The sequence below is a fragment of the Actinia tenebrosa genome, unplaced genomic scaffold (assembly GCF_029948245.1).
Source record: "Actinia tenebrosa isolate PJP-AT-01 unplaced genomic scaffold, QUT_ActTen_1.0 PGA_scaffold3__52_contigs__length_22856419, whole genome shotgun sequence".
Lineage (NCBI taxonomy): Eukaryota > Metazoa > Cnidaria > Anthozoa > Actiniaria > Actiniidae > Actinia > Actinia tenebrosa.
The window spans coordinates 9,425,750-9,450,997 of record NW_028292580.1 but is presented as its reverse complement, the minus strand read 5'-3'; the positions used below and the strand labels follow the sequence as shown (position 1 = coordinate 9,450,997).

The following is a 25,248-nucleotide window of genomic DNA, read 5'->3' as shown; positions in this document are numbered from 1 at the left end:
ATCGTTAGGAGTATTTTTGAACGAGTGAGGCCTTCTTAAATATGGGTAATATTTTGGGCTGTTCACACCGGTCCAGAGCGAACCGGAAGTCGAGTTTTAGATTTTCGTAAAATTCGCCAAAATAAAAAAGCGCTCGAAGTTTTAAACTGGATTTTTTAAAAGAGCTTACCAAAGGTTGTCTTCTGACAAAATATGAGAAATTTGAAAATTCCTTCGCTGTCCCGCCATTCTCGACCGTTACGGACAGCCACTCTTAAGAACTGGTTAAGAAAGCAAACCCTCTGGCAGGTTTATCTTCCCGTGCCTAAGTACATTCCCAGGCCCAGCTTCGCCGTAAATGCCCCCAATGAAGTTCATCAGGCAGATTTGCTTTTCTTACCGCACGACAAGGTGAGAAAAAAGACCTATAGGTACGCTTTGACCGTAGTTGATATCGCAAGCAGATACAAGGACGCCGAACCCATAACCAGCAAGGATTCTGGGGAAGTCGCAGAAGCCCTAGGTAGGATTTATAAGCGCGTCTTGAAATGGCCTAAGCTGCTGCAAGTGGATGCGGGGACAGAGTTCATGGGCGTGGTAACTAAGACCCTGAAAGACCACGACACTAAGATTAGGAGAGCTGAAGCTGAGTACCACAGGGGTCAGAGCATTGTTGAAAGATTCAATAAGTCCTTGGCCGAGCGTCTCTTTGGGTACCAGTATTGGAAAGAGCTGGAAGATCCCTCCAAACGCAACAGGGAATGGACTCAGAGGCTCCCCCAGGTCATCGCGGCTTTGAACAACGAGGCGGCCAGGGCTACGGGAATGAAACCCAAGGATGCCATAAAAAAGAAACACGTGGAACACAAGTCCTACGTCAGAAGTTCAAGGGCGGTCGGACTGAAGGAAAAAAAGCTTCCCCGCAACATAGTGGTCAGATACCTCTATCAGCCGGGGGAACTCGAAGGTGGCAGTAAGAGAGCCACGGATCCTAACTGGTCCCTGGAAACGTATGAGATTTCGAAGTCCGTCACCAAGGAAGGGCAACCCGTGTTGTATTACCTAAATGGCCCAAGTCGCGGATTCGTCAAGGAAGAGCTGCTCATAGTCCCCAAAGACTCAGAGTAGTGCTGCTCCACGCGCCCGATTACACTCTAGGCATGTCAGTCTTACGTTGCCTCTGCAATGCCCGCGTTTATCATTTATGCGATCCACGGAGAACTGCTGATCGTCATTCGGGTCAAACCTCCATAGTTAGAGGTACGTTACATTTGGCACACCTTGCCCCTTTCTTATAGACGTCGTGCACGCATAGGTCGAACATCATATTTTTTTCTTCGTCGTGCCGCTTGTAGCGAAGGAGTTTCTTAGCAATGTTCTCTTTGGCTACGTCCTCTGGCGTCTTATCGTAACGCAGTTGCGGCCCCCAGGCTCTTTTTAACTGCTTGGCATACTCCACACGGCTTACGGCGGTGTAGATAAGGTTGCTCCAACACAGCCGCTGGTCTATGATCCATAAGGTTTCTTTTATGGTAAGCCCTTGCGCGCTGTGGACTGTCATACAATAGCCCAAGCGCCAGTCTGGATGGGAGGTAATTCTTTCCACCTTTTCTATGGGCATCCAGGCTTTATCATGCGTTACCGCATTTTGCAGTTGGATATCGGTACCAGGTACCCAGACGTCTCTTTTTTGCATGCGGGTGTCGTGGGGTTTGTAGCAAACAGGTACGAGATGCGTAGGGAAGCGCTCTCGGTGTATATTTAGCAAATCCTTTTGTATGCGAGACTGTGCTGCGCGTTTGCTGCTCAGCACCAGATCCTTTGGATGCCAGGCGTATAGAAAGTCCTCGTAGGACTTCGCTCGTACGCGTTTGCGCAGTGTTTTGCATTGCTCGGCATCACTGAGGCCCCGAAGTTCTGCTTTCAGGTTTCTTATTTGATCCTTACTGCGGTAGTCGGTGTTAATTTCCTCCGCATGGTCTACGAACCCCTTTAGCCATTCGTGGGGCATTTCTCCGGATATTGGAGGAGGCTGGCAGGGATCTCCTGCGAATATTACTTAACATTTCCCGCGAAGGAACTCTACGAACTCCTGCAGGATTTCTAAAGGAACGGTGCAAATCTCATCCCAAAGTATTACCGGTGGTATGTCATGGATAGCTTCCGGTACCCACTTTTGGCCATTCCAACGAAAGAAGCTGTGGTACGTTTGAGCGTCGTGGCCCATTTCGCAGAGTTCTCTTTCCAAACGGTGCGTTGGCGTTAGCACCTTTATCTTAGGAAAGAGTTCTAACACGCGTCATCTTACCGCTGCCTCCCGTACCGTACAGATAGGAAAAGCGTTGGTAGGAAATAGGATCGGCAACAGAAAACAGCGGCTCCACAGTGGGCGTTATGGTGCCCCGGGTGTGTTCTCCATGATATTCCACGCGCGTTCTCCAGGCTTTTATTTCTTCATCTTTGACGCGCCATTGGCCACTTTCTGCGAGTTCATCGGCAGTGTAGAATTCCTTCATCTTTTCCAACACGTAGTGATGATCTTGATTTTTCTGTTAAATGTTCTGAGATGCGTTCCTTCTTCCTTAAGCGTAATTATCCTGCTCATGTTATTGATCGCGCCATTCGTAAAGTTTCTACTATTGATCGTACCACCGCTCTCACTCCTCACACTCGTCCCTCTAATGACCGCATTCCTTTCACTCTTACGTATCATCCTATTAACATTTCCATTAAACCCATTGTTAACCGCAACTTTTCTCTGCTTGACTCTGATACTCGCACTTCTGCTATTTTCAACAACCGCCCTCTCTTTTCCTATAAACGTGATCGTAATCTCCGTTCTTTCTTGGTCAAGGGAGTTCTTCCCTCTAACAAAGAACCTGGTACTTTTCGCTGTTCTCGTAAACGTTGTTATACTTGTCCTCACATAGTCTCTCACACTTCTGTTGTCGGTCCTAAATCAACTGTTAAAATCACTGACCATTTTGTTTGTACCACTTCTAATGTTGTATATTGTATTAAATGTACCCGCTGTAATCTTTTGTATGTGGGCGAGACTGGCCGCCGTCTTGGTGATCGCATTTGCAATCATCTTTATGATATTCGCAATAACGATCCCACCAAACCAGTTTCCCGCCATTTTAATCTAGCTAACCATTCTCTTTCTGACTTCATTGTTTTCGGTCTTTCTTTGCTTAACGGCAACAATGATTGTCGCAAGACCAAAGAAATGCGGCTTATTCACCTATTGGGCACTCTTAGTCCCAACGGGATTAATGAACGCTTTATTTTCAACTAACCTTTTCTTTTGTCTTTTGATTGTTTGTTTTTGTTTCCTTGCCTACCTTGCTCTCATTGGTTTCTTTTGTCTTATTCTATCATATATACACTCCTTTCTACCACTTCTTTCTCTTTTACTCCGACGAAGGACTAGCGTCCGAAACGTCAGTAAGTTTTTTCATCTTTTCACGGTGTATAATTTACCTTTTCATCATTACTTTTCCAACACGTGCGGTTTCACGTATAGGGAATCCGTGGCTACGCGTGGAATGTCTTCTTTGTCAAACCGCAGGAGCATCGCGAGAAGGTTAATGTGCGCATATGCAAGCATACTGGCACGCAGATGGTAATACTGCGGTCGATGGTACTGGTAATAACACAGCGCATTCCATTCGTGCAGTTTATCGTCGACAAGGTAGTCCCATTTCTCTACAGACACCATCGTTCCTTTGTCATGCGCGCGCTTGATGAGGAAGCTTAACTCGCCTTCGTCCGTTATCAGGCGCCGCTGCATATGTTTTTCACCTTCCTTAGCGCCCTGCGTGAATTTACCTATGACCACACGCGCTGTGGGGTTATGCTCCGATAACCATTGCGTGAAGGCGCTGTGACAAAGTATGGCTTCATGCGCTGTGTATTTTAAAAGTTTGCGCTCTTCAAAGAACTTCAATAGGGGCACCGGTATCCATTCTTTCTCCTGCAGGTGCTTCCCATACCACGCATAGATTATGGGGTGCAGACCCGCTGCTAATTTCCAGGTGGTCAACCGTACAAACCCCGTTGCTGGGGCGTCGTAGTGACCATCCAACGCAACACGAAAGAACTGTGAATCTGGATGTCCGTAACGGTCATAATATTCCTTACAATCTCCTAGGCCTTTGAAGCTTGCGGGGTAACAATGTTTCATATCCAGCGACACGTATTCGTCTTCATCGTACTCCATGTTCCACAGACCACCGTGACCGTGTTCTACACAAGCTTTAGCTATATCTTTGAACTCCTCCGGTGTGGATTTCCACCCGTTTCTTTTCTTTGCGGCTAAGAAGTCCAAACTGCGACTGCTAAGCACTTCGTCAGAGAAGTCTTCTCCTAAAGTCTCACAGGCGCTTTGAATGCGCAGCTGTTCCACTTCAGGACGATACAAAGTACCATCTTGGGTCATAAATTGACTTCCCTCCGCATCCATTAACCAAATAGAATTCTCGCGCATTAGTTCTGCAAGCGGCGACTCCTTGTAAACGCGCGTCTCCTTCTTCTTTGGGAACCTTAACTCCCTCCACGCATGTGCGTTATGCTGGTAAATTACGATAGGCGCACCCCGGCCCCCATACTTGTGCGTCCCGGAGTAAATGAAGCCGTCGGTGATGTCTTTAACGTGTATGCGCCTTTCTAAAGCAACCTCTAACTTCTTGATGTTTTCAATGGTGGCTCCTGCCCTACGAGTAGCATGCTCCCATTTCCTGATGGCTTCTCTTCTCTTCAACGTAAGCTTACCTCCCCTAGAGGAATCCTCAAAGAACTCTCTAACCAGCTTACCCACGCAGTTACCCGGATGCCGCATTGGTTTGAGCTTCTTAACGTCCGGGTTCTTAATTTCATACGCACCGTAAATAACCACGGTGACCGGGTAAGCAACTTCGTAGAACAACATGTCGATGCCCACCAGCGCCCCAGGACGCGTGTCCTTGTTTAAAACGAACAGGTCCTTCTTGCCAGACGCCCGTATTGGATTCCTGCCCTTTTCTATTATCCACTCGCCGTCTAAATACTTTATAAACGTCAACTCCAAACGGTAATTACCTTCGGGCATCAAGCCAATTATCCTTTCTGCTATTTCCTCGTCCATCGTCTCGTCTGTATCTCCCTCCATAAATGTCGTGAAGGCAAAGTCGGCGTCTAAGCGGTCCAGCACCTGAGGTCGCAGTCGGCGCACAGTCTTGTTACTAATGCTTTTGATGGTGTCCATCTATATCTAAGGAATATTTTATCCTCCGTTTGCGACCTTGCCCATCGTTTCGGCTACCTTTAATCCCCAACACAGCAGCAGTAAGGGGCTCAGCGCACAACACATAACAGAACACGGGTAATTCCCGCGGGGGACGCTAGTGCGTAAACACGGGTAATTCCCGGGCGATTCCGAATGGTGACCGCGAGTCCCCCTTACTGCTGCTAGTATAAAATAATTTGCTCTTTTGACACTATAGATAACATATTCAGTCATGAGCAATCTTGTCAGTAGCAAAAAATTATCTTCATTACCTATGAATGCAACAAGTACAAATAGTATTTACTAGAGCAATGTTTTCCTGTTGATGTTTGAAACTAAGGTTATTAATTTCAATCTTTTAGCGATGGAGGACAAGACAGTGACTATGAACCCGATACAAATGCTGATGATTCTCTTAGCGATCCTGGGTCCTCAAGTGGTAATGAAAGCAATGTTTCCAGTGATGAAACTTCTCAAGGTGGTCCAAATCGTCCAAATCAGGTTCATGGAAGAGGTCGTGGACGTGGACGTGGCAAAAGCAGAGGACGTGGAAGAGGCTATGGACAAGGACGTGGTCGAAATGGTGGACGTAGGCTGAGTGGCCATGTAATGCAAGCAGACCAACAACGGCCTTCAAAAAGCTACAATGACCCTGATGTAGGTAATGTCATGCCACCTTTTGCACCTAATCGTCCACCAGGAGTACACTTTGGTCAAGTTCTTCTGAGGAACGGCATGACAACAGCACTAGAGTTTTTTCAGCTATTCTTTTCATTAGAGATGATTACAGAAATTTGCAACCACACAAATAGCTATGCTTATGAGCATATAACTGCAGGAACTCACCAGTCTTACTGCAGTCCTGATGGTAGCTGGCAAGAAACGACTCCTGAAGAAATCAAGAGATTGATTGCAATTATTATTTACTTTGGCCTTGTCAGAGTAGGCTCGCATGTTGACAAGTACTGGAGTACAAAGACCCTTTACCATGGTCTTTGGGCAAGGTCAATCATGCCAAGGATAAGATTTAGGGCACTTATGGCCTTCTTGCATGTAGTTGATCCAGCAACTGAGGCACCTGGTAATAAGCTAAGAAAAGTCCAGTCCTTTATTGACTCATTCAAAGCAAAATGCAAGAGTTTGTATCAGCCCAAACAAAATATTGCTGTCGATAAAAGAATGGTAAAATCTAAGCACAGGTCAGGTATACGGCAGTATATCAAAGACAAGCCAACCAAATGGGGCATAAAGTTATGGGTTTTAGTTGATAGCAGCAATGGCTACACAGTTGATTTTGATGTGTACATTGGAAAGACAGCAGGAAGACAAGTCAGTGTTAATGGTCTTGGTTATGATGTTGTCATGAACTTGATTCAACCCTTTGTCAACCAAGGGTACCACTTGTTTTTTGACAATTTTTATACATCAGTGAAACTTATAAAAGATTTATTTGTCTTGGGAACACCAGCAGCAGGCACAGTTTCAGAGAATCGCATTGGATTTCCTCAGTCACTAGAGAATGGCAAGAAGTGGGCAAAGAAATTAGAGAGAGGCAGTATGAGATGGGAGAGGGATGGTCCATGCCTGGCTTTGCAGTGGAAAGACAAAGTGGTTTCTATGCTCACCACAATTGACAATGCTAATGAACATGGGCAGGCCACAAGAAAGACCAAAACAAACAATGTATGGCAAGAAATCACTGTGCTACAGCCACATGCAATAAAAAGATATAATATGTATATGAATGCGGTGGATCGCTCTGATCAAATTAAACTATAAGCGTGAGCAACTAGTTGTGATTCATTAATATATTGTTCTTAACTTTTCCACCTTCTGCAGTCTAATGCTCAACCAGTTAAAAATGAACATTATTCTTTTGTCGGAAGCTATTTGCAATTCCTTTGCATCAAGATTGGGATGATTTGTGAGACTTTAAACGAAGTGGAAAGCATTAATTAATGTAGCAAAACTCCCCACCATTTCCTTAGTGTAAAGTTCCCTGTCATTGTACCAAAATTACCACCCTGTTTAATGCTACAATTTTCAGGTGTTACACTGACTCTTTGGTCAAACCCCTTGGATTCAAACCTCTGTCCTGTTACAGCCCTACTGAGTTGGTTTATGATAACAGGGTAGGTGTTCATTAAAAAGAATAAGCATTCTTTCTATGTGGTGTCCTTGGAATGCAAACAGTATTTGGAAGGACAGGGAGTATTGAGAGGGGTCCGGACCAGGGGATCATTATATCCATCCCCCTTCAAGTAAGGGACAAATATGGATTTGGGTGGGGAAGGGTAGGTAGGCTCCTAACAACCATAATTTAAGCATTGAGCACTTCGATATGTTAACAACATATCCTAAGCACATCCTAAGCACACTCTTAACGCTATTCCGTTCTCGCAATTTCTTCGTCTTCGTCGTTTGTGTAGTGATGATCTTGATTTTTCTGTTAAATGTTCTGAGATGCGTTCCTTCTTCCTTAAGCGTAATTATCCTGCTCATGTTATTGATCGCGCCATTCGTAAAGTTTCTACTATTGATCGTACCACCGCTCTCACTCCTCACACTCGTCCCTCTAATGACCGCATTCCTTTCACTCTTACGTATCATCCTATTAACATTTCCATTAAACCCATTATTAACCGCAACTTTTCTCTGCTTGACTCTGATACTCGCACTTCTGCTATTTTCAACAACCGCCCTCTCTTTTCCTATAAACGTGATCGTAATATCCGTTCTTTCTTGGTCAAGGGAGTTCTTCCCTCTAACAAAGAACCTGGTACTTTTCGCTGTTCTCGTAAACGTTGTTATACTTGTCCTCACATAGCCTCTCACACTTCTGTTGTCGGTCCTAAATCTACTGTTAAAATCACTGACCATTTTGTTTGTACCACTTCTAATGTTGTATATTGTATTAAATGTACCCGCTGTAATCTTTTGTATGTGGGCGAGACTGGCCGCCGTCTTGGTGATCGCATTTGCAATCATCTTTATGATATTCGCAATAACGATCCCACCAAACCAGTTTCCCGCCATTTTAATCTAGCTAACCATTCTCTTTCTGACTTCATTGTTTTCGGTCTTTCTTTGCTTAACGGCAACAATGATTGTCGCAAGACCAAATGGCCACACGACTCAAATCTTGTGTTACTTAGAATAATTAATAGCCGTTTAGAAAAAGGTAACGTTCTTGCTAACGAAAAACAAGAGCCGTTTTCCGATTTAGATGCATACATTCCTGACCTTAGTATGTTCTTTCGTAAAATGGCTTTCTGCAGGAATTTTTAAAATAAATATATCTTGGCCTTTCTTTCTATTTTGATGGAAATGGGTATTTTTGATAAGGTAGGAATGATAACACTGTTAGCATTTTATTTTTTAATATTTACGTTTACATTTCAAAAAGAAAGTTAACAGTAACCTGTTATTCGATTTTCCAAATCAAGTTGTCATTTCTCATGGTTGGTCACACACATGAAGACGTTGATCAGATGTTTTCGTGCATATCCAGACAAGTTTTGAGAAATGATGTGCACACTATTCCTTCTCTTGCATCACAAATTCAGCTCTTCACCCAATGTCGCTGAACTCACATCATCAAATAAAATCAAGTAACATCAAATAATCGATTGATTCTACAAGAAGGAAACCAAAACGCTGAAGAATAAATATATACCAATACTACGATTATTTCTTACAGAATGACAAAACAATCTTACGCAGAATGACAAAACAATCTTAGTTATTGTAGTATTTCCTGTCATAGGAGTATAAAATGACGCACCCATAAATTTAGCCATCCTCTTTGGTATAACTTTCTTGATTAACATTGGTTTAACTAGTTCTAAAAATGTCAAAATCATCCGTCGCGATCGCGCCAGATATGCCCCGGTTTTTGAAAAGTGTGAGAGGAGAAGGGATCTTCTTTAAGATCGATGGCCATCGCTTCAAGACAAAGAATGATCATTTGACGGAAGAAATATTGGAGGTGCTTTAAGATCGATGGCCATCGCTTCAAGACAAAGAATGATCATTTGACGGAAGAAATATTGGAGGTGCAGGCACATCCAACTAAATCATACCAGCATTATGTTCTAGGGAGTGAATACTTTGATTAGCGTATGGTTATAGAATTAGAATACTATCAAAATTGGAAGTTTATCCTTACACTGGTGAGATTGAAAAAAGGCTTTGACGTTCACTACTTGGCAGATACTTTTAGCATTTCTGCTGGCCAGGTTTCAAGAATATTTAACACCTGGGTTATATTCCTCTCTGAGGAGTTATCATTTTTAGTTCCCTGGCCGAGTAAGGCACAAATTCAGATAAATCTGCCCAAGAGGTTCAAGAACTTTGCAAATGTCAGAGTGAAAATAGATTGTGTGTAGTTGTATTTGCAAAAGCCCAAGCAACCTACAAGTCAAAAAATTACATGGAGCAACTACAAACATTGCAACACTGCAATGTAATTTCATTTATCCCCCATCTATCAACAGGATGCATTAGTAACAAGGAAATTGTAAAACACAGTGGATTAATTTATGTATTAGAATAGGGAGATGCTGTAATGGCAGATAAAGGGCTTTTTAAACGCGATTTGGTGACATTTAAAAAAGTACACCTGATTTCCCCTGCATACTTTAGAGGCCCAAGGCTATCAGCTAGAGGGACAATACACACACATCGAGTCGCATCTTTGCGTACACATGTAGAGAGAAACTAGTCTTTGGACCTCACACTTCTTTACTACACATGATTGCATACGTGCATCAGTTCTTCTCACTAAAAATTTGAGTTTCATTCTCGTAATTACTCTTCAAAAAGTAGAGAGAAGAGTTTTAAAGAAATGTCCTTTGTGAAATTACGGTAAGCTATAAAATAAAATAAATGTTTAGTTAGAATGGTTCTATGAAACGGTAGTCATAGAATGTACGCCGGCTTTATGATGAATGTTAGGCTACTGTAAGATGCATACGATTATAGACATTTTTCATCCGATTTTCAAATCTTAAAGTGAAATAACTCAAAATATGTTCATTGAAATTTGATGTTTTGTCCCTAGCCACGGACAAAATTGTGAAAATTTCTGTAATAATTCTTAAAATAGCGAAAAACAACTTTGCTGAAAGTTTTGCATAGCAGCATCTCACAATAATTTCTAATGAAACGAAAAATACGCGCATTTTGTTGAAGAAAAAGATTTCGCACAAAGGTTTTTAAGTTATTTTAATAGTCAAAGAGTTAATGAAAATTGCCAACAATTTTTTTTAAATATTGCTGACAAGGAACTAAAGAGGCTTGCTACAAGAAGCAGCAGCAACTTAGGAAGCTTGTTGTTCTGTTTAAAATCATGAACAACCCAAATCCACCCACTTGTCTTAAAATCAGCTGGTGAAATTACTGGCGTTTCTAAAACTAATCTTCATGTTTTGCTTCCTCGTACCAACTCTGGAAAACGTACATTTGCTTATAGTTCAGCTTCCATATTCAACTGTCTTGATTCTGATTCGAAACATCCACTCCGTCATCCTAATCCCTCTTACTCTCTTTCATCTAATCTGTCCAATTTCAAGTTTAAAAGCCTTTATTTATTTCTTCAGTTTTCTTCAAGTGCCTCGCACTTAGAAGAATTATTCTGTTTAGAGTGTCTCTTTAAACTTCGTTGTTCCTGCAGCACTTTATAAATGTTGTCAATTTTTCTTTTCCATTTGATTAAAATTGTAATTCATTCAAATTTCCAGTAATATGATGTAAGTTTTGCACTTTTAGTTTCTTTTATTTTTGAATCGTTTCAGTAGTGTGAAGGCCACGCGCTAGATAACTCTTGGGGTTAATCGTGTCACCCTCAAATAAAGTTTATTGTATTGTATTGTATTGTAACTTGAGGCAATCACAGTAAAGTCAGCAGAGGATTCCGAGCCTGCAAATGACGAAATGGAACCACCGCGAAAAAAGAAAAAGATGAACCCTGAACCACTTATCAGTTGTATGCACTAATTCTACAGTCAACAGTCAATCTTACTCTGAGACAGAGCAGAAGTGAATAATATACATAATTTTAGAATAATGCCAAATAACTAATGAAAAAAATTAGGTACTTTAAACAAGTTTCATGTAATTTATTAAAATTGTAGATACTTTGGATGCTAATGGTAAAGGTCAAGATGAATCAACAAATGAAGATAATGATGAAGAAGAATCTGAATATGTGGTAAGAAAAACAAACACAAAATATAGCCTTTATTATTTCAGCCTAAATGCTATCATGTCCTCTATCATAAATATAACAGCATTTTTGTTGTTGCCTTTGAGCATGATTAAATTTACCTGTAACTTAAATAATGAAATTTTTCATAAGCCAAATATATATTTGATTTTCATTTAAGATTGGAAAGAACAAATTATGCTGAAAGATGAAGCGAAAAGGGTAAATGCCCTTCTCAAAAAACATCAAGCTAAGGTATTCTAGAATCATTCCATGATTTTTTTTAGCTTATAAATACCATTTTAGATTATTATTGGTTACAGAACTTATACTCCACTAAGTAGCATTTACAACATGAGCGGTCGATTTGCATGGGATTTACAATGTCAAGCCAAAGGTGAACTGTTGTAAATCCCATACGAATCAGATGCAAATATAATGTTAAGTTCTTATGAAATGTCTTGGACTAAATTTTCATTTTATTTTCATGTACATTTTTACGATCCAAAAAGTAATTTTCACTGAGAAAATCTAAGCTAAAGTCTAACCAAATAAAGACGATTCTGTATCAGACTTCAACCTCAAATACTGTTATGACTTTCTATTGTGTTTCACTCATTATTTATTCATGAGTTTTAATTTAGATACTCCAAAATTAATTTGGGGTATTTTTTTCCGGGAATTGGGAAAATGTTTGTCGACCTGGGACAGCACAATATTTCCAAAATACCAATGCTTAAGAGGCTGTCTCAGTAAAAGCCGCCCACTGAATTTATTTTGAATTTAGATCACCTAATGACTATGCTGAGTGGCATGAAATTATGTGTTCAGAGTTCCCATCATGCTTCAACCGCCTCTTCAGAGGACCCATGTGGAGCTCCTTTCCAGCTGAACACCATAAAGATGTTTTAACAGTAAGGTAGAAAAAACCTTACTTATCCGACGAAGGACTAACTTCTGAAACGTCAGGCTGATCTACTTTTTCACTGTGATGTAAGCTATCCTATAGTTCCTACTATTTTATCAAGAAACACCGACACAGTCCACGCTAATACTTTTCTACTAGTCATCATATACTAGAAAAAAATTAGTTTATTTTGGTACATTGGCAAAAAGTTAACATATTACGTTTCAGTTAGTTTTGGTATGAAACAGTACGGTTGAACTTGTATTTTACTGTGGGTTTTGAATTTTTTGCATTTAGAAAGGAGTGTTTTGTGTATATGTTTTATTATTTAAATATTAAATTCCTAGGCAAAAGTTAATGTGGCAGCCCCAAGCTTAAAGTGGGTAGAGAAAAGAACTTCAAAATCACAATTCAGCAAAAACCCAGAATTGCAGGCTTTGTTTTTCTATTAGAATTTTCATTATTAATTTGGCTGTAATATCAAAGCCAAAAATAAAAAGAATATCTTACTTTAGTGTTAACATAAATTTGATGCATTTTGATTTAATTTCCAATGTAGATGGATATTTTGAAAAGCTTAAAAGTATCACATCCAACGGGACGATTCTGGCTTAAAGTAGATGCTTGTGACCTCAAGCCAGCACTACAAGAGTCGGTAAGAAATCAATGGAATGGGGATATTGATCTTGGAGATGGCAGAGTAAAAGCTCTTTACAAAGAATATGAAAGAAGAAGAAAAGAGACCACACCACCAGTACCTGCCAATAGAGATAATTTAGAGAGAAGAGTGATGGAAATGATTGATGATTTAGAGAAAGATATCCAGTTCCTTGCTCAAGGGCTTACCAATGCTGACCAGGACTATCAAGAAAAGCTTGACAGCCAGAATTCTTCTATGGAGCTATTGAAAACGCTGTGTTGGAGGAGAATGGAATACAATACCCTGCTTCTTGAAGCCCACTCTATCAAAAGCAATCTGGAAAAAATATTTTGTCCCACGTGCACCCTAACCATCAGCGACCTGCAGATGTCTTGGCCGCCCTCAAAAACTTCCACCACGAGTTGCTCAAATGCCTGAGAAATGCATTTGTTAAGAAGAGGCAAGTGGCAACAAGCTATGTCCTAGTAATCCTTCTGTCTGATGAAAAGCGATCCTGTAAGCCATATTGCACCGCCATTACAGTAAATCCCATACCATTCGATCAGAGATCAGTTCATGAGATTTAACAAACGGAGTCAAGGCTGCAATGGTAGCATATGGATTAAAACCAGTGGGTAAAAATTTAAATCCAATAGTTGTTAAAAGAGGGGAATGGTTATGAAACCTAATTTAATTTTCCTTCAGAAAGTGGTGATTCACTAAAAAAATCGAAATTCACTTCACAATATTTAACGTCACTCCCAGAAATCACGTTAGCAAGGCACGAGTTCACCCTGTAATCAGGGTCTAGTTAAATATAAAGAAACAGGTACAGATTATCTATCCTTGAGAAGACGTAGCTAAATTTAAAAAAACAATCGTTTGAACCGTTTATGAGAAATCGTGGTAAACGCAAAACTTCAAAGATTTGCTAAATCTTTACTTAAAACGCTCTTCCAAAAACAAAATTCGTTCTCAAGAGCAGCAAGTAAATAGTTGACCAAACTTACACAGTTTAAAAACTAGAGCAAGAGCAACGCTTTAGGATATTTTTGAATCATTTAATTCAATAGTAATTTTTTAAACCGAATGCGCAAAAGCGATAAACAAAACTGAGAGTATGAAAAGTTGGTGCGATTTTCTCCAAATCTAATATAAGAATTTCTTTAAATAAATGACATTTTGTTTGTCATGAATTGGAGATTCGTAGGTGTTAACAGTTTTCTTACATAACATCTAAATCGCGCGCACTTTTATTTTTTCCAATTTTCGATTTTTCTCGATTTTCTTGCGTCGAAGACTTTGATTTTAATGAAATACACATTAGTACAAACTTCAAACCAAGAGCAATAACTGGTAGAAATTCTAAAATGATCCAGCAAACAGAACATTGTCAAAGCGACGATTGAAAAAGTTCAGTTTGGTGATCACGAAACTGTATCGAAACACCTTAAGTTAGTATTCACGGCATCATAATTGTTTTCAGTACTATACCAAGCCTAAAGACCTACGAGTTTGAGAGATTTTACAGTCGTAACGAAGGCTGACCAGAAAGAAGAGCAGGCGAAGACAAAAAAACCGAAGGAAGAAGAAAGTCCCAATTCCAGCAGCGAGAGCCATGGTGCCCTTTTCTTCTGTCCCAATGAAGGGTATACGAAAGTGTGCCAGCAGTATACCGATTTGGAAAACCATATTTTTTAAGGAAAATATAATTTAACTCCAGAGAACTTAACCCTTATGGGTAAAGCCAAAGTGGCCTACAATACCAAGCTAACCGGAGCTGCAGGTGTCTACCCCAGGATTCAAAGCTCTACATCAGTGACGTATTCCATTGAATTTGACCCTCTTCCTGCTGGCTGGGCTTTAAAAGTAGGAAAAAAGTCGCGTTTTAATGAAAAGCATAAAAGTTCTTGGAAGGTAAATTCAGAATCGGCCAAGAAAGTGGACACAAGGTGAATCCTGAAATCGTTGTTTTTATAAGTCCGACTAGAGAAAACTTAGTGAACTTGCAAAAGAAAATGGTCACACAATGCCAAAGACTATAATTTTTTGCAACACCATCACAGATGTTGCAACTGTTGTAACAGATTACTACTTGACTTGGGAAATAATGCATACTTACCCAGGTCATCCAAAAAACCTAGTGACTGCCTGGTTGGCATTTTTCATTCAAATTAATGGGAAAGATGCAAGGAGAGTGTCATGGAAGAATTGAAAAGCAATGGTAAGAAACAGATAATTGCAGCTACAAATGCCCTGAGCATGGGTGTGAATTTCCCTGACATTCGTTATGTTGTAAACTGGGGCCCTGCTAGAAATATACTTGATCACCATCAAGAAGCTGGGCGTGCTGGAAGACATAATGTCACATCAGATGTTGTAATTATTTTTCATGGACAGCAGCTTTCACAATGTGAAGATGATGTTAAGTCATTTCTTAGGGCATCGGGATGTCTGAGGGTTGCAAGCTACAAAGCTTTTGATGAAAGTATCAAGCCACTTGAACAAGGACATGACTGCTGTACCAACTGCAGGGAATCTTGTCTGTGTCAAGGAGACACGTGCTGCATCCAAACTGCAAATTGAAAAAGATTTTTCGCAGTCATATGACAGTGTTCTAACATTTACAAGGCCTGTATCAGAGGAGGATAAAATAGATCTATATAATGCTCTGAAGGAGGTGCAGTGATCAGAAAGAGGCAGGGAACTGCTGTTCAGCAAGGCTTCTTGTCGTGGGTTTTCTGATGAGTTAATTTAGGACATTGTTGATAACAGCTGTACAATCTTCTCTTGAAGATGTCATGAACTCACCAGTATATTCAATGAAGCATGCCCTACAAATACTAGAGTCTACCGGTTGGCAAAGATTATAAGGGAACCTGAAACGCTCCTCCATTGATTGTAAAATTTACTCGTCGTTCAGGTGAGAGCTCAACTTAAAAATTGCTCTACACGAGACCTTGGGTTTGCTGACGAAAACAAAATCTTTATAAACGAATGCTTGACGGATCAAAATAAAAAACTTTTCAGCGATTGTCTTAAATTTAAGAAGGAAAGGAAATGGTCATCCATCTTGACATCAAATGGAAAAGTTTTAGTCTTGATTCATTTAATAACCATTTTCTTTACTCTACCCAGCTTTTCACCTACGCAGTTACCTTCAGGGTATCAAGTAGAAAATATCATTATAACTACAAGAAACACCAGCTAAAGCTAAAGTCATTAAAATAGTCATTGTGCGCATTATATATGCTATTTTAAAGTGAGAAGGGATAAATCAATCACCTATTCTATAAAAACAACTAAAGGTGGCTTCAAATAGTTATTTATTCAAAACACACTTCCCATTTTCATTTAGCAAATTGGTCAACTTTTCCTGATCTGATCTAAATGTCTTATCCACCAAATACCAAGCATAGATATACAATTGGCATTGCTATGGCAACATAAAACAAAGATAACTGAAATACGTTTTTCTAAAATATTCACATTCAGGTAAAGTTAATCATTTAATGATTAGAGTGTTGGATGAGAGCAATTTTGAATCAATCGCACAAATTTTCTGAGATCTTGTATTATGATGCTCAAAAATAAAGCAGAAAAAAATCCTTGACATATGCAAAATAACTACAAAGGTTTTCTAAAGCATTTATTTATCTGCCTTAGCTTGCAAGTGGCTCTTATGAAAGCTTTTTCTTGTCAAGGTGCTTTTAGTTGACTGATTTAAATTATTCTGATCTGATTCTGATTTTCTGTGTTGCAGGTTGCAAAACTTTGTGATTACAATTTGTGATTATTGAATATTTCAATGTTTGAGTGTTTAGTCATTTAGTCGATGGCTATCTAATAATAGCCAAAATCTCCTACCCCTCTACCCAACTATGAAATGTACCAACAAAATGGCTCAACTTGTCTTGCAACATTCTCGCGACGAAAGTTGTAGAGCAAATATTGCTCGTTTTACCACCTCACGTGCAACAAAATTCCCTTGTTGCAAAAAGTAGAGGGTGTTTCTACTTAATGAACATACACAAAACATTTTCTAATTTATTATTTATTTGATTGAAAAAGATCGATACCGAACGGGAATTATAATGGTGAGGTGATGATGAAGTTTTCTTCTTCAGAGAGGAAGAGAGGAATTGCGGTTATTACAGAGGATTTTCCCAAGAGAAAGAGCGAAGGCCTCATTTTTCAGAGTGGTAATCATAGGAAATGCGAATAACAAAACAAATCTGTTAGGCTTTTAGATGACCGCAAACATTTTTGGGTGGGATTATTCACCCCCTTAACTTCGTTTGGTAAGGCACCCATGGTATCACTTCTCATATATCCAAGATTCCATATTATTTCATATTTAGCTGATCCATTGTAAATGCAAAGAGGAATAGATACAGCAAATTAGTTTGGTGCCAATTCAGTCCTTTGAAGTTGCGATACACATAAACGGTATAAAGCTGAGTTTCAGACATGCCGCGTATCACCAACTCTCTCCCCTGGTATCTGTGTACATGGCCCCGATTGCAATTTCTGATATCCCACTTTGTGTAACTGTGTCATTTTTTTTACTATCTGTTTGTAGTGTAGCCCACGAAGAAGAGAGGATCACTGGTTCAGGTCATTGTTACTGTGGGCAAAAAAAGAAGACAAGAGAACACTCATGTGTGAACGTGGAGGGCAAAGCCCCATAAAAATGCCCTTGCTTGAAAGCCAATAGAAAATGTGGTGCAAACTGCAAATGCCAAGAATGTGGGAACAAAACTCCACCTTCGGATATGTTTTGTAGATGCGGTGAAAGTAAAAAGAACCATAAAGATACGACTATTTTATCGTGTGTTGATCAGCCCGGAAAACGGAAAACCAAGTGCCTGTGTTTCTCAAACAGAATGGCGTGCAATGTAAAATGCAAATGTTACAATTGTGAAAATGAGTTTGGAAGCAGACATGTTTCCTATAATCTACCCGAGAAGAAAAGGAAACCGAAATGCACATCAAGTCCTGTTTCGCTGAAATGAAAACGAGAAGATTATCTCGTTGAATCGGGTGCCCAAGTAGAGCAAGGTAGTTGGACTCTTTTAGAAAGCTGCATTTTGGAGACATGTGAATCATTTCTGCTGGCAACGAGTGTTTTGCCTAATAAGAAAAACCTACACGATTTGTACTGTTACGTAGTCGAAAGCAACATTGCTAAGGAACTGAAAATTGCAGCTAATAAAAAATCACTGAAACAAGTCCTTGGAAAATTGGACCATAATGACATAAAACATGAAGCCCTAAAAAAAATTGCTCTTGGTATACATTCTTTGAATTGATCTCCTTAAATGTTAAATGTAGTAAATGGATATGTGAATTTGCCAATATTATACTGTTTGTGAAATGATTCTAATTACGACATTACAGCGAAATTGTGAAATTGCAATTATTGAAGCCACGACAAAGGAACTTATAGCTTCACGTATTGCTGAATGTCTAAAGATTGCTCCAGGATGTTATTGTCAAGTTGCTGTTCATAATAGTTAATTTTTTTCTAAATTTTATAATTTGTTTTTATCATTCACTTAGGCTTATGTATGCCTTACAAGATGTGAAATCAAATCAAATATGTTACAATTAATGATGACTGGTGTAACACAGAAGGATAGAACTAATAGACGACTTGCACTAAGAGGTCACGTGATCAAATCGGCCATTGTGGCTGGCATTTTACAGGATTTTAGCTATGCGAGAATGTAAAAAAAGATGGCGGATTCGGGTAGTTTTTTGGGTGATAAAAGGTAAGTTAGCGCAATAAAAAATAACTATAAAAATCCCCTTTTCTCGCAAGAAATATATTCTTAGTAGATGTCTAAAGTAGATTTGTGCTATTAACTCGTCAAAACGTCAAAAATATGGTATTTTTTGCAATAGAATGATTTTCATATGACCGTGAAAGAAAATAGACCATTTAGTTTGTAATAGTTGATAAAGAACAAAAGAAAATCATTGGTTTAGAGTCTACTACTAACTATTAGTTTGCCTATTCTTTCACGATCATATGAAAATCACTCTAGGATGTGAAGACCTACGAAGTGCTTAGTATGGTTTTTCTGGCTTCATGACCTCAAAGCATACAATATTTTTCCATTTCCTGGCGAATTAATAGCAAAATTATACTTAAAATATCTATCAAAAGTATATTTCTTGCAAGAAAAATGCAGTTTTCAAGAATGAAGTTAAAATATACTTGAAATATTTTGACAAGAAGTCGTTGTTTTGAGGTCATGAAGCCGGCAAAACAAGACTAAACACTTCGTAGGTATTCACATTGTAGCGCAAAATATACCATATTTTTTCTCTTTTTTGCGAGTTAATAGCAAAAATCTACTTTAGATATCTACTAAGAATATATTTCTTGAAAAAAAAGGGGATTTTTATAGTTATTTAGTGCGCTAACTTACCTTTTGTCATCCAAAAAACTACCGAATCCGCCATCTTTTTTTACATTCTCGCATAGCTAAAATCCAGTAGAATGCCAGCCACAATGGCCGATTTGATCACGTGACCTCTTAGTGCAAGTCGTCTATTAACGGCCAAAAAAAAACAAACAAACAAACAAAACTTTTTTACGGCAGGGGGTGGGGGCTCCGTCCATATTCCAGAGGTAGTACTAGTACATCTGAGAATGATGCTGAGAATAACTCTGATAGGATACTAAATAGTAAAATTACCCAGGAGGAAATCAAAACGGCTATAAATAATTTGATGAACAATAAATCACCAGGAAAAGATAATATACTGAATGAGCTCATAAAAGCCTGAAAAGATTTAATTGTTCTTCCTCTTGAAAAGTTACTTAATCTAATTCTTGAATCAGGAGAATTTCCTAAAGAATGGAGTTTCGGGTTCATAGTTCCAATTTTTAAACAAGGAGATAAACATGTAGCCGACAACTACAGAGGTTTAACATTATTATCATCTCTGGGCAAACTTTTTACATACGGACTAAATAAACGACTCGTAGAATTCGTCGAAAGTAATAACATATTACAACTTGAACAAGATGGCTTCAGGTCGAACTACAATACAACAGATAATATCTTTTTTCTAAAATCTTTAGTTGGCAAATATGTAAAAAGTAAAAAGAAAAAAAACCCGGCAACTTACTAAACACCTGATAATCAGTATTGTACAGATAAAAGCAGATATTGTATAAATTCAATTAACCTTTCAATTTGGGACAGTTTTTTGATTGGTTACCCCCCAAAAAACGCAAGGCATTATGGGGATATGAAAGTCGAGAATTAGGGATTTCCGACATAGTGGAATTTGAACCACAAGCAAATCAGTTATTCCCTTGGCTTCATTCAACCAAACCGTTTAATAAGTTTTGACGTTAGTCCATCGTAGGAATAAAAACGGTAATTAGAAAAAAGTAGAGTAATAAGAAATGGAGTAAAGCAAGGCCAAAAGGTCTGTCCCGGGTCAGTTTATTGTTAAAAGGTAGCTAGCTACTTATGACTTGTTTGATATAATAGCAGTCTTCCGTATAAGGTACTGATCAAAGAAGACACTGACCAAATGCTTCTTTAGGTATTAGGTGTGTAAAGCTATCCAATCACAATCATGATATATTTGCTCAGCCAATTAAAAAAAATTGTTTTACTAACTATAGTTTGATTGACAACGAAAAAATAATGATTGGCAAGTTTCGGAATCTTAATTTCATGCATGATATATTCGGCGCCCGAAAACTTCTTCCTGAACAAAGTTGTCAAAAGCTTCGTACCGAAATGTGAGATGTAAAAAATCTAAAAACCTCATTGAAGCTTTAGTATCAATTCTACTAATATTAGTGCTCTTTTTGAATTACATATATCTTGGAGGAAAAGCTAGATCACACTTTCTTGAAAAATACACTCGATTACTGTCGTAGACATCTTACATTAATTGTTACAGTCTTAGACATCTTATAAAAATTAATCAAACGATAATATACTTGATTACAGTGAATACACATGATAACAGTGAGCACACATGAGAACAGTGAACACACATTATCACAGTGAATACAAATGACAAAATTGAATACAGTGATTGCAGTGAACACACATGATTACAGTGAACACACATGATAACAGTAAACACACATGATAACAGTGAACACACATGATAACAGTGAACACACATGATCACAGTGAACACACATGATCACAGTGAACACACATGATCACAGTGAACACACATGATCACAGTGAACACACATGATCACAGTGAACACACATGATTGCAGTGAATACACATGATTGCAGTGAATACACATGATCACAGTGAATACAGTGATTACAGTGAACACACATGATGACAGTGAATACACATGATTACAGTGAACACACATGATAACAGTGAACACACATGATCACAGTGAACACACATGATAACAGTGAATACACATGATAACAGTGAATACACATAATTACAGTGAATACACATGATGACAGTGATCACAGTGAACACACATGATAACAGTGAACACACGTGATTGCATTGATTACAGTGATTACAGTAAATGCACATGATTACAGTGAACACACATGATACAGTGAACACACATGATAACAGTGAACACACGTGATTGCAGTGATTACAGTGAACGCACATGATAACAGTGAATACACATGATAAAAGTGAATACACATGATAACAGTGAATACACATGATTACAGTGAATACACATGATCACAGTGAACACACATGATAACAGTGAATACACATGATTACAGTGAATACACGTGATTGCATTGATTACAGTGAACGCACATGATAACTGTTATGTAGTTTGGGCTACCTGTGGTGGTCACGTGATTGCGGTGTGTGACCACATAACGGAGAGCAACGTATGTAAAACGTTTTAGTTATAATAAAATAAGTTGGATAACACCAGGATTACCGTTGAACCCTTAAACATAACATTGGCGACGAGGAGCGGAGTAATCGATTGGTAGAAATGAACGAAAAAGCGACGGCAAGTGCCGAAAATCAACCTGGAATAAGCAGTCTTGGCCCAGCAATGGCGAGTTGTTTTGGAAGAATGAACGAGTTCAATCCCGACAACGAAGATTGGTTGACGTATGTGGAGCGGTTGGAAATGTTTTTACTCGGGCTTTCAAAGAAATGCCCGAGGTATAAATTGGGCTTCGTTTTTTTTTTTTTTTTTGCGTTCAGTCACAAATCGCAGTTGCGTTCAAAGCGCATGCGCAAGTTCTATGCGCATGCGTAGTATGCGCCACATAAGCACATGGACACGAGCAATGGCGGATTTTTTCAAGGTTTCGTCGCTGACTATAAAATCATGCTATACCAAATCAGTTGTCTCATGTAAACCTACGTAGACATGATCGTGAACCCAGCAGAATACCAGTACGAACTCTGAAAAGTCTGAGAAACAAAAGCAGAAAGCTGAAAGAGTTTATCTTCAAACGTATTCGTCCAAGTATACCGAAGTCCTCCAAGCTTCATTATTGTTATGTGAAGGTTAGGAAACGTACAAAAGATGAATGTAAGCTGAATACTAAAAGAATAAGCTTGAATAAAGTCACACAACATAAAAAGAAGCTTTTGTTTAATTGCTCTAGCAGGGTTTATAAAGGAATAATGAAGTCGAAATATCATAGAGCTAGTCGGTATTTATCATTGTTTACTTGTAATAGTTTGATGTGTCTCTACAAGACTAAGATCCATATACCAAATTATTGTAAATTTAAACTGAGTACAGACATAGAGAAGAACCCTGGTCCTGCTCCAATGTACATTGACCCTAGCAAAACAATAACAGTACCTTATAGCCAAGGTAATGAACTAGTATTTGGACAAAATTCTGGACAACAGTGTGTTGCAATGAGTTTGTGCTCTTTGATTTACAACAACAAGCAAGGAGTTAATTCTACCAATGACCTCATGTTAATTATGGATATTGGAAATCAGTTGTATTCAAGTTTATCTCAATTAGCCAGACAGTCCTTTTTAATGCACTCAGAACTACCACCAATGCTAAATGTGTTTGACACTGACTATGAACTGCAATACAGTGAAAGCTACACTGGTACTATACATCAAGAGGCTGCCATAGAAGGATATCAGTACTGTAATTCTTTGCAAAGACCCTTTGAATCACTAATAGCTGAGAACTACACCAATTTTGTGTAAACAATAGGAAGTACTGCAGTTGCTATCTATTGTAATGGTAATGGTAATGTGGGTTCAAAATATTTGACTTACAAGGACAAATACCTTTCCGAAAGTCTAACAGACTTTGCACCATCTAAAAGGATGACAGTGTTCACGAAGAACTCTTTCGATTTTCTGCTTTGAAGCCCGAGTTCACGCAGATATGCGTCTAGTTCATAGTCAATAATGTCCCAGAGGGCAAAAAAGTCGCAAGTTTAGTTACCTTAATGGGAGGTAAGATGTATTCGTTGTTAAAGAACTTAACAGCCCCAACCAAGCCAACCGAGAAGTCCTATAAAGAAATAGTGGAAATCATGGCGAGACACTTGACGCCCAAACCCATTGTCACTGCTGAGAGGTATAAGTTTCACAAGTATGAGCAAGAGGAAGGTCAGTCTGTAAGAGATTTTCTAGCTAAGATTCAGAAACTAGTAGAAACTTGTGCTTTTGGAGCGTTTCGTGACGAAGCCCTGCGAGACAAGTTAGTTTGTGGTCTGAGAGACAGGTCCATCAAAAGGAAATTGCTGGGCGAAGAAGATTTACCTCTCAAGAAAGCCATAGAAATTGCTGTGGGAATGGAATTGGCAAATAAAGAAATGAATGAATTTCGCACTGAATCATCCCCAGTAAATTATATCCAAAGGGAAGAGTGTTTTAGATGTGGAAGAAGTAACCATTCCCCAGAGAAATGCGTTTTCAAAGATGCAGAATGTCATGCCTGCAAAAGAAAGGGGCACATTAAGCCAAAATGCCCTGAAAAAGGCAAGAAGGGAACAAGAGTCAAAACACAAGATCTGAGGAAGCCAGTGGAGTTGAAAAAGAAGAAGAAGAAAAATTCTAGGATCAAGTTGGTTGGCCACCAAGAACAAAGTAGTGAGTCTGAAAGTGGTGATAGTGACCAATATACTCCCGATGAACGGCCCATGTGGAACCTCAGTCTAGATAAAACCAGAAAACCTGATGCAATTATGGTCCCAATTACTATCAATGACACTCCCTGCGAGCTAGAATTAGACACGGGAGCTGCAGCCACTGTAATACCAGAGAAGATGTGGAAAGATCAGTTCGGAGCAAAACCACTACAGAGATCAGCTGTTATTTTAAAAAGCTACTCAGGTCATATCATACCAGTAGTAGGGGAGACCCTAGTTCATGTCAAGTATTCTGGTCAAGAAGCTGATTTGCCAGTAATCATTACTAGAGGTAAGGGAACAGCATTAATGGGGAGAGACTGGCTGGCAAAAGTGAGATTAAACTGGGAAGAGATAAGTAATATCTATCGAGTCAATTGTCCAAAGCCTACATTAGCTGATTTAAAGAAACAGCACCCAACCTTGTTTGATGGGAAACTGGGTACCATCAAAGGAGTTACTGCCAAACTCCAATTGAAAGAAAAGGCAACACCTCAATATTTCAAGCCACGCCCTGTACCCTATGCTCTCAAGGATAAGGTGGCTGAAGAGCTAAGTCGGTTAGAAAAAGAGGGAGTTCTGAAGAAAGTTGAAAGTTCTGACTGGGCTACACCAATAGTACCAGTATTGAAACCTGATGGTTCAGTCAGAATTTGTGGAGATTTTAAGGTAACATTAAACCCATACCTGGATGTACCTGAATACCCAATGCCTACCCCTGAAGAACTGTTTACTAAGTTGAATGGGGGTGAGCTTTTCACAAAGCTAGACCTCAGTAATGCCTATCAGCGGTTCTTTTACATGAAGAATCACAGCCCTATGTGACAATCACTACTCATTTAGGACTGTACCGATACACAAGGCTTCCTTTTGGCGTAGCAGCGGCACCGGCATTATTTCAACAGATCATGGATAAGCTACTAGATGGTTTGAGTCACACTGGAGGGATCCTAGATGACTAGATAGTCACAGGAGAGAACACTCCCCAGCATACAAAAAATTTGCATGCAGTTCTGAAAAGAATGGAATCACGTGGAGTGAAACTGAAGACATCCAAGTGTAGTATCATGCAGCCCAAGATCGAGTATTTTGCTTTCGTAGTTGACAGAGAGGGAATCCACCCCTCGCCAGAAAAGG

At 39.2% G+C, this 25,248-nt stretch overlaps 2 protein-coding genes and 1 pseudogene across 2 annotated transcripts; all 3 read left to right on the top strand.

The window, feature by feature from the left end:
• Positions 1-15,199: 15,199 nt before the first annotated feature.
• On the top strand, positions 15,200-15,583 carry LOC116291681 (uncharacterized). The gene has a single exon (XM_031698882.1). The coding sequence runs from the start codon at positions 15,200-15,202 to the stop codon at positions 15,581-15,583; it is 384 nt and encodes a 127-aa protein (XP_031554742.1).
• Positions 15,584-17,354: 1,771 nt separating this feature from the next.
• On the top strand, positions 17,355-18,309 carry LOC148908452 (uncharacterized; annotated as a pseudogene).
• A 5,130-nt stretch (positions 18,310-23,439) lies between these two features.
• On the top strand, positions 23,440-24,936 carry LOC148908451 (uncharacterized). Its single transcript, XM_089035880.1, has one exon. The coding sequence runs from the start codon at positions 23,440-23,442 to the stop codon at positions 24,934-24,936; it is 1,497 nt and encodes a 498-aa protein (XP_088892006.1).
• The last annotated feature ends 312 nt before the right edge of the window (positions 24,937-25,248 follow it).

Coding starts and splice junctions, on each gene's coding strand:
- LOC116291681 (XM_031698882.1), top strand. CDS start 15,200: ATGGAAGAATTGAAAAGCAATGGTAAGAAACAGATAATTGCAGCTACA.
- LOC148908451 (XM_089035880.1), top strand. CDS start 23,440: ATGTATTCGTTGTTAAAGAACTTAACAGCCCCAACCAAGCCAACCGAG.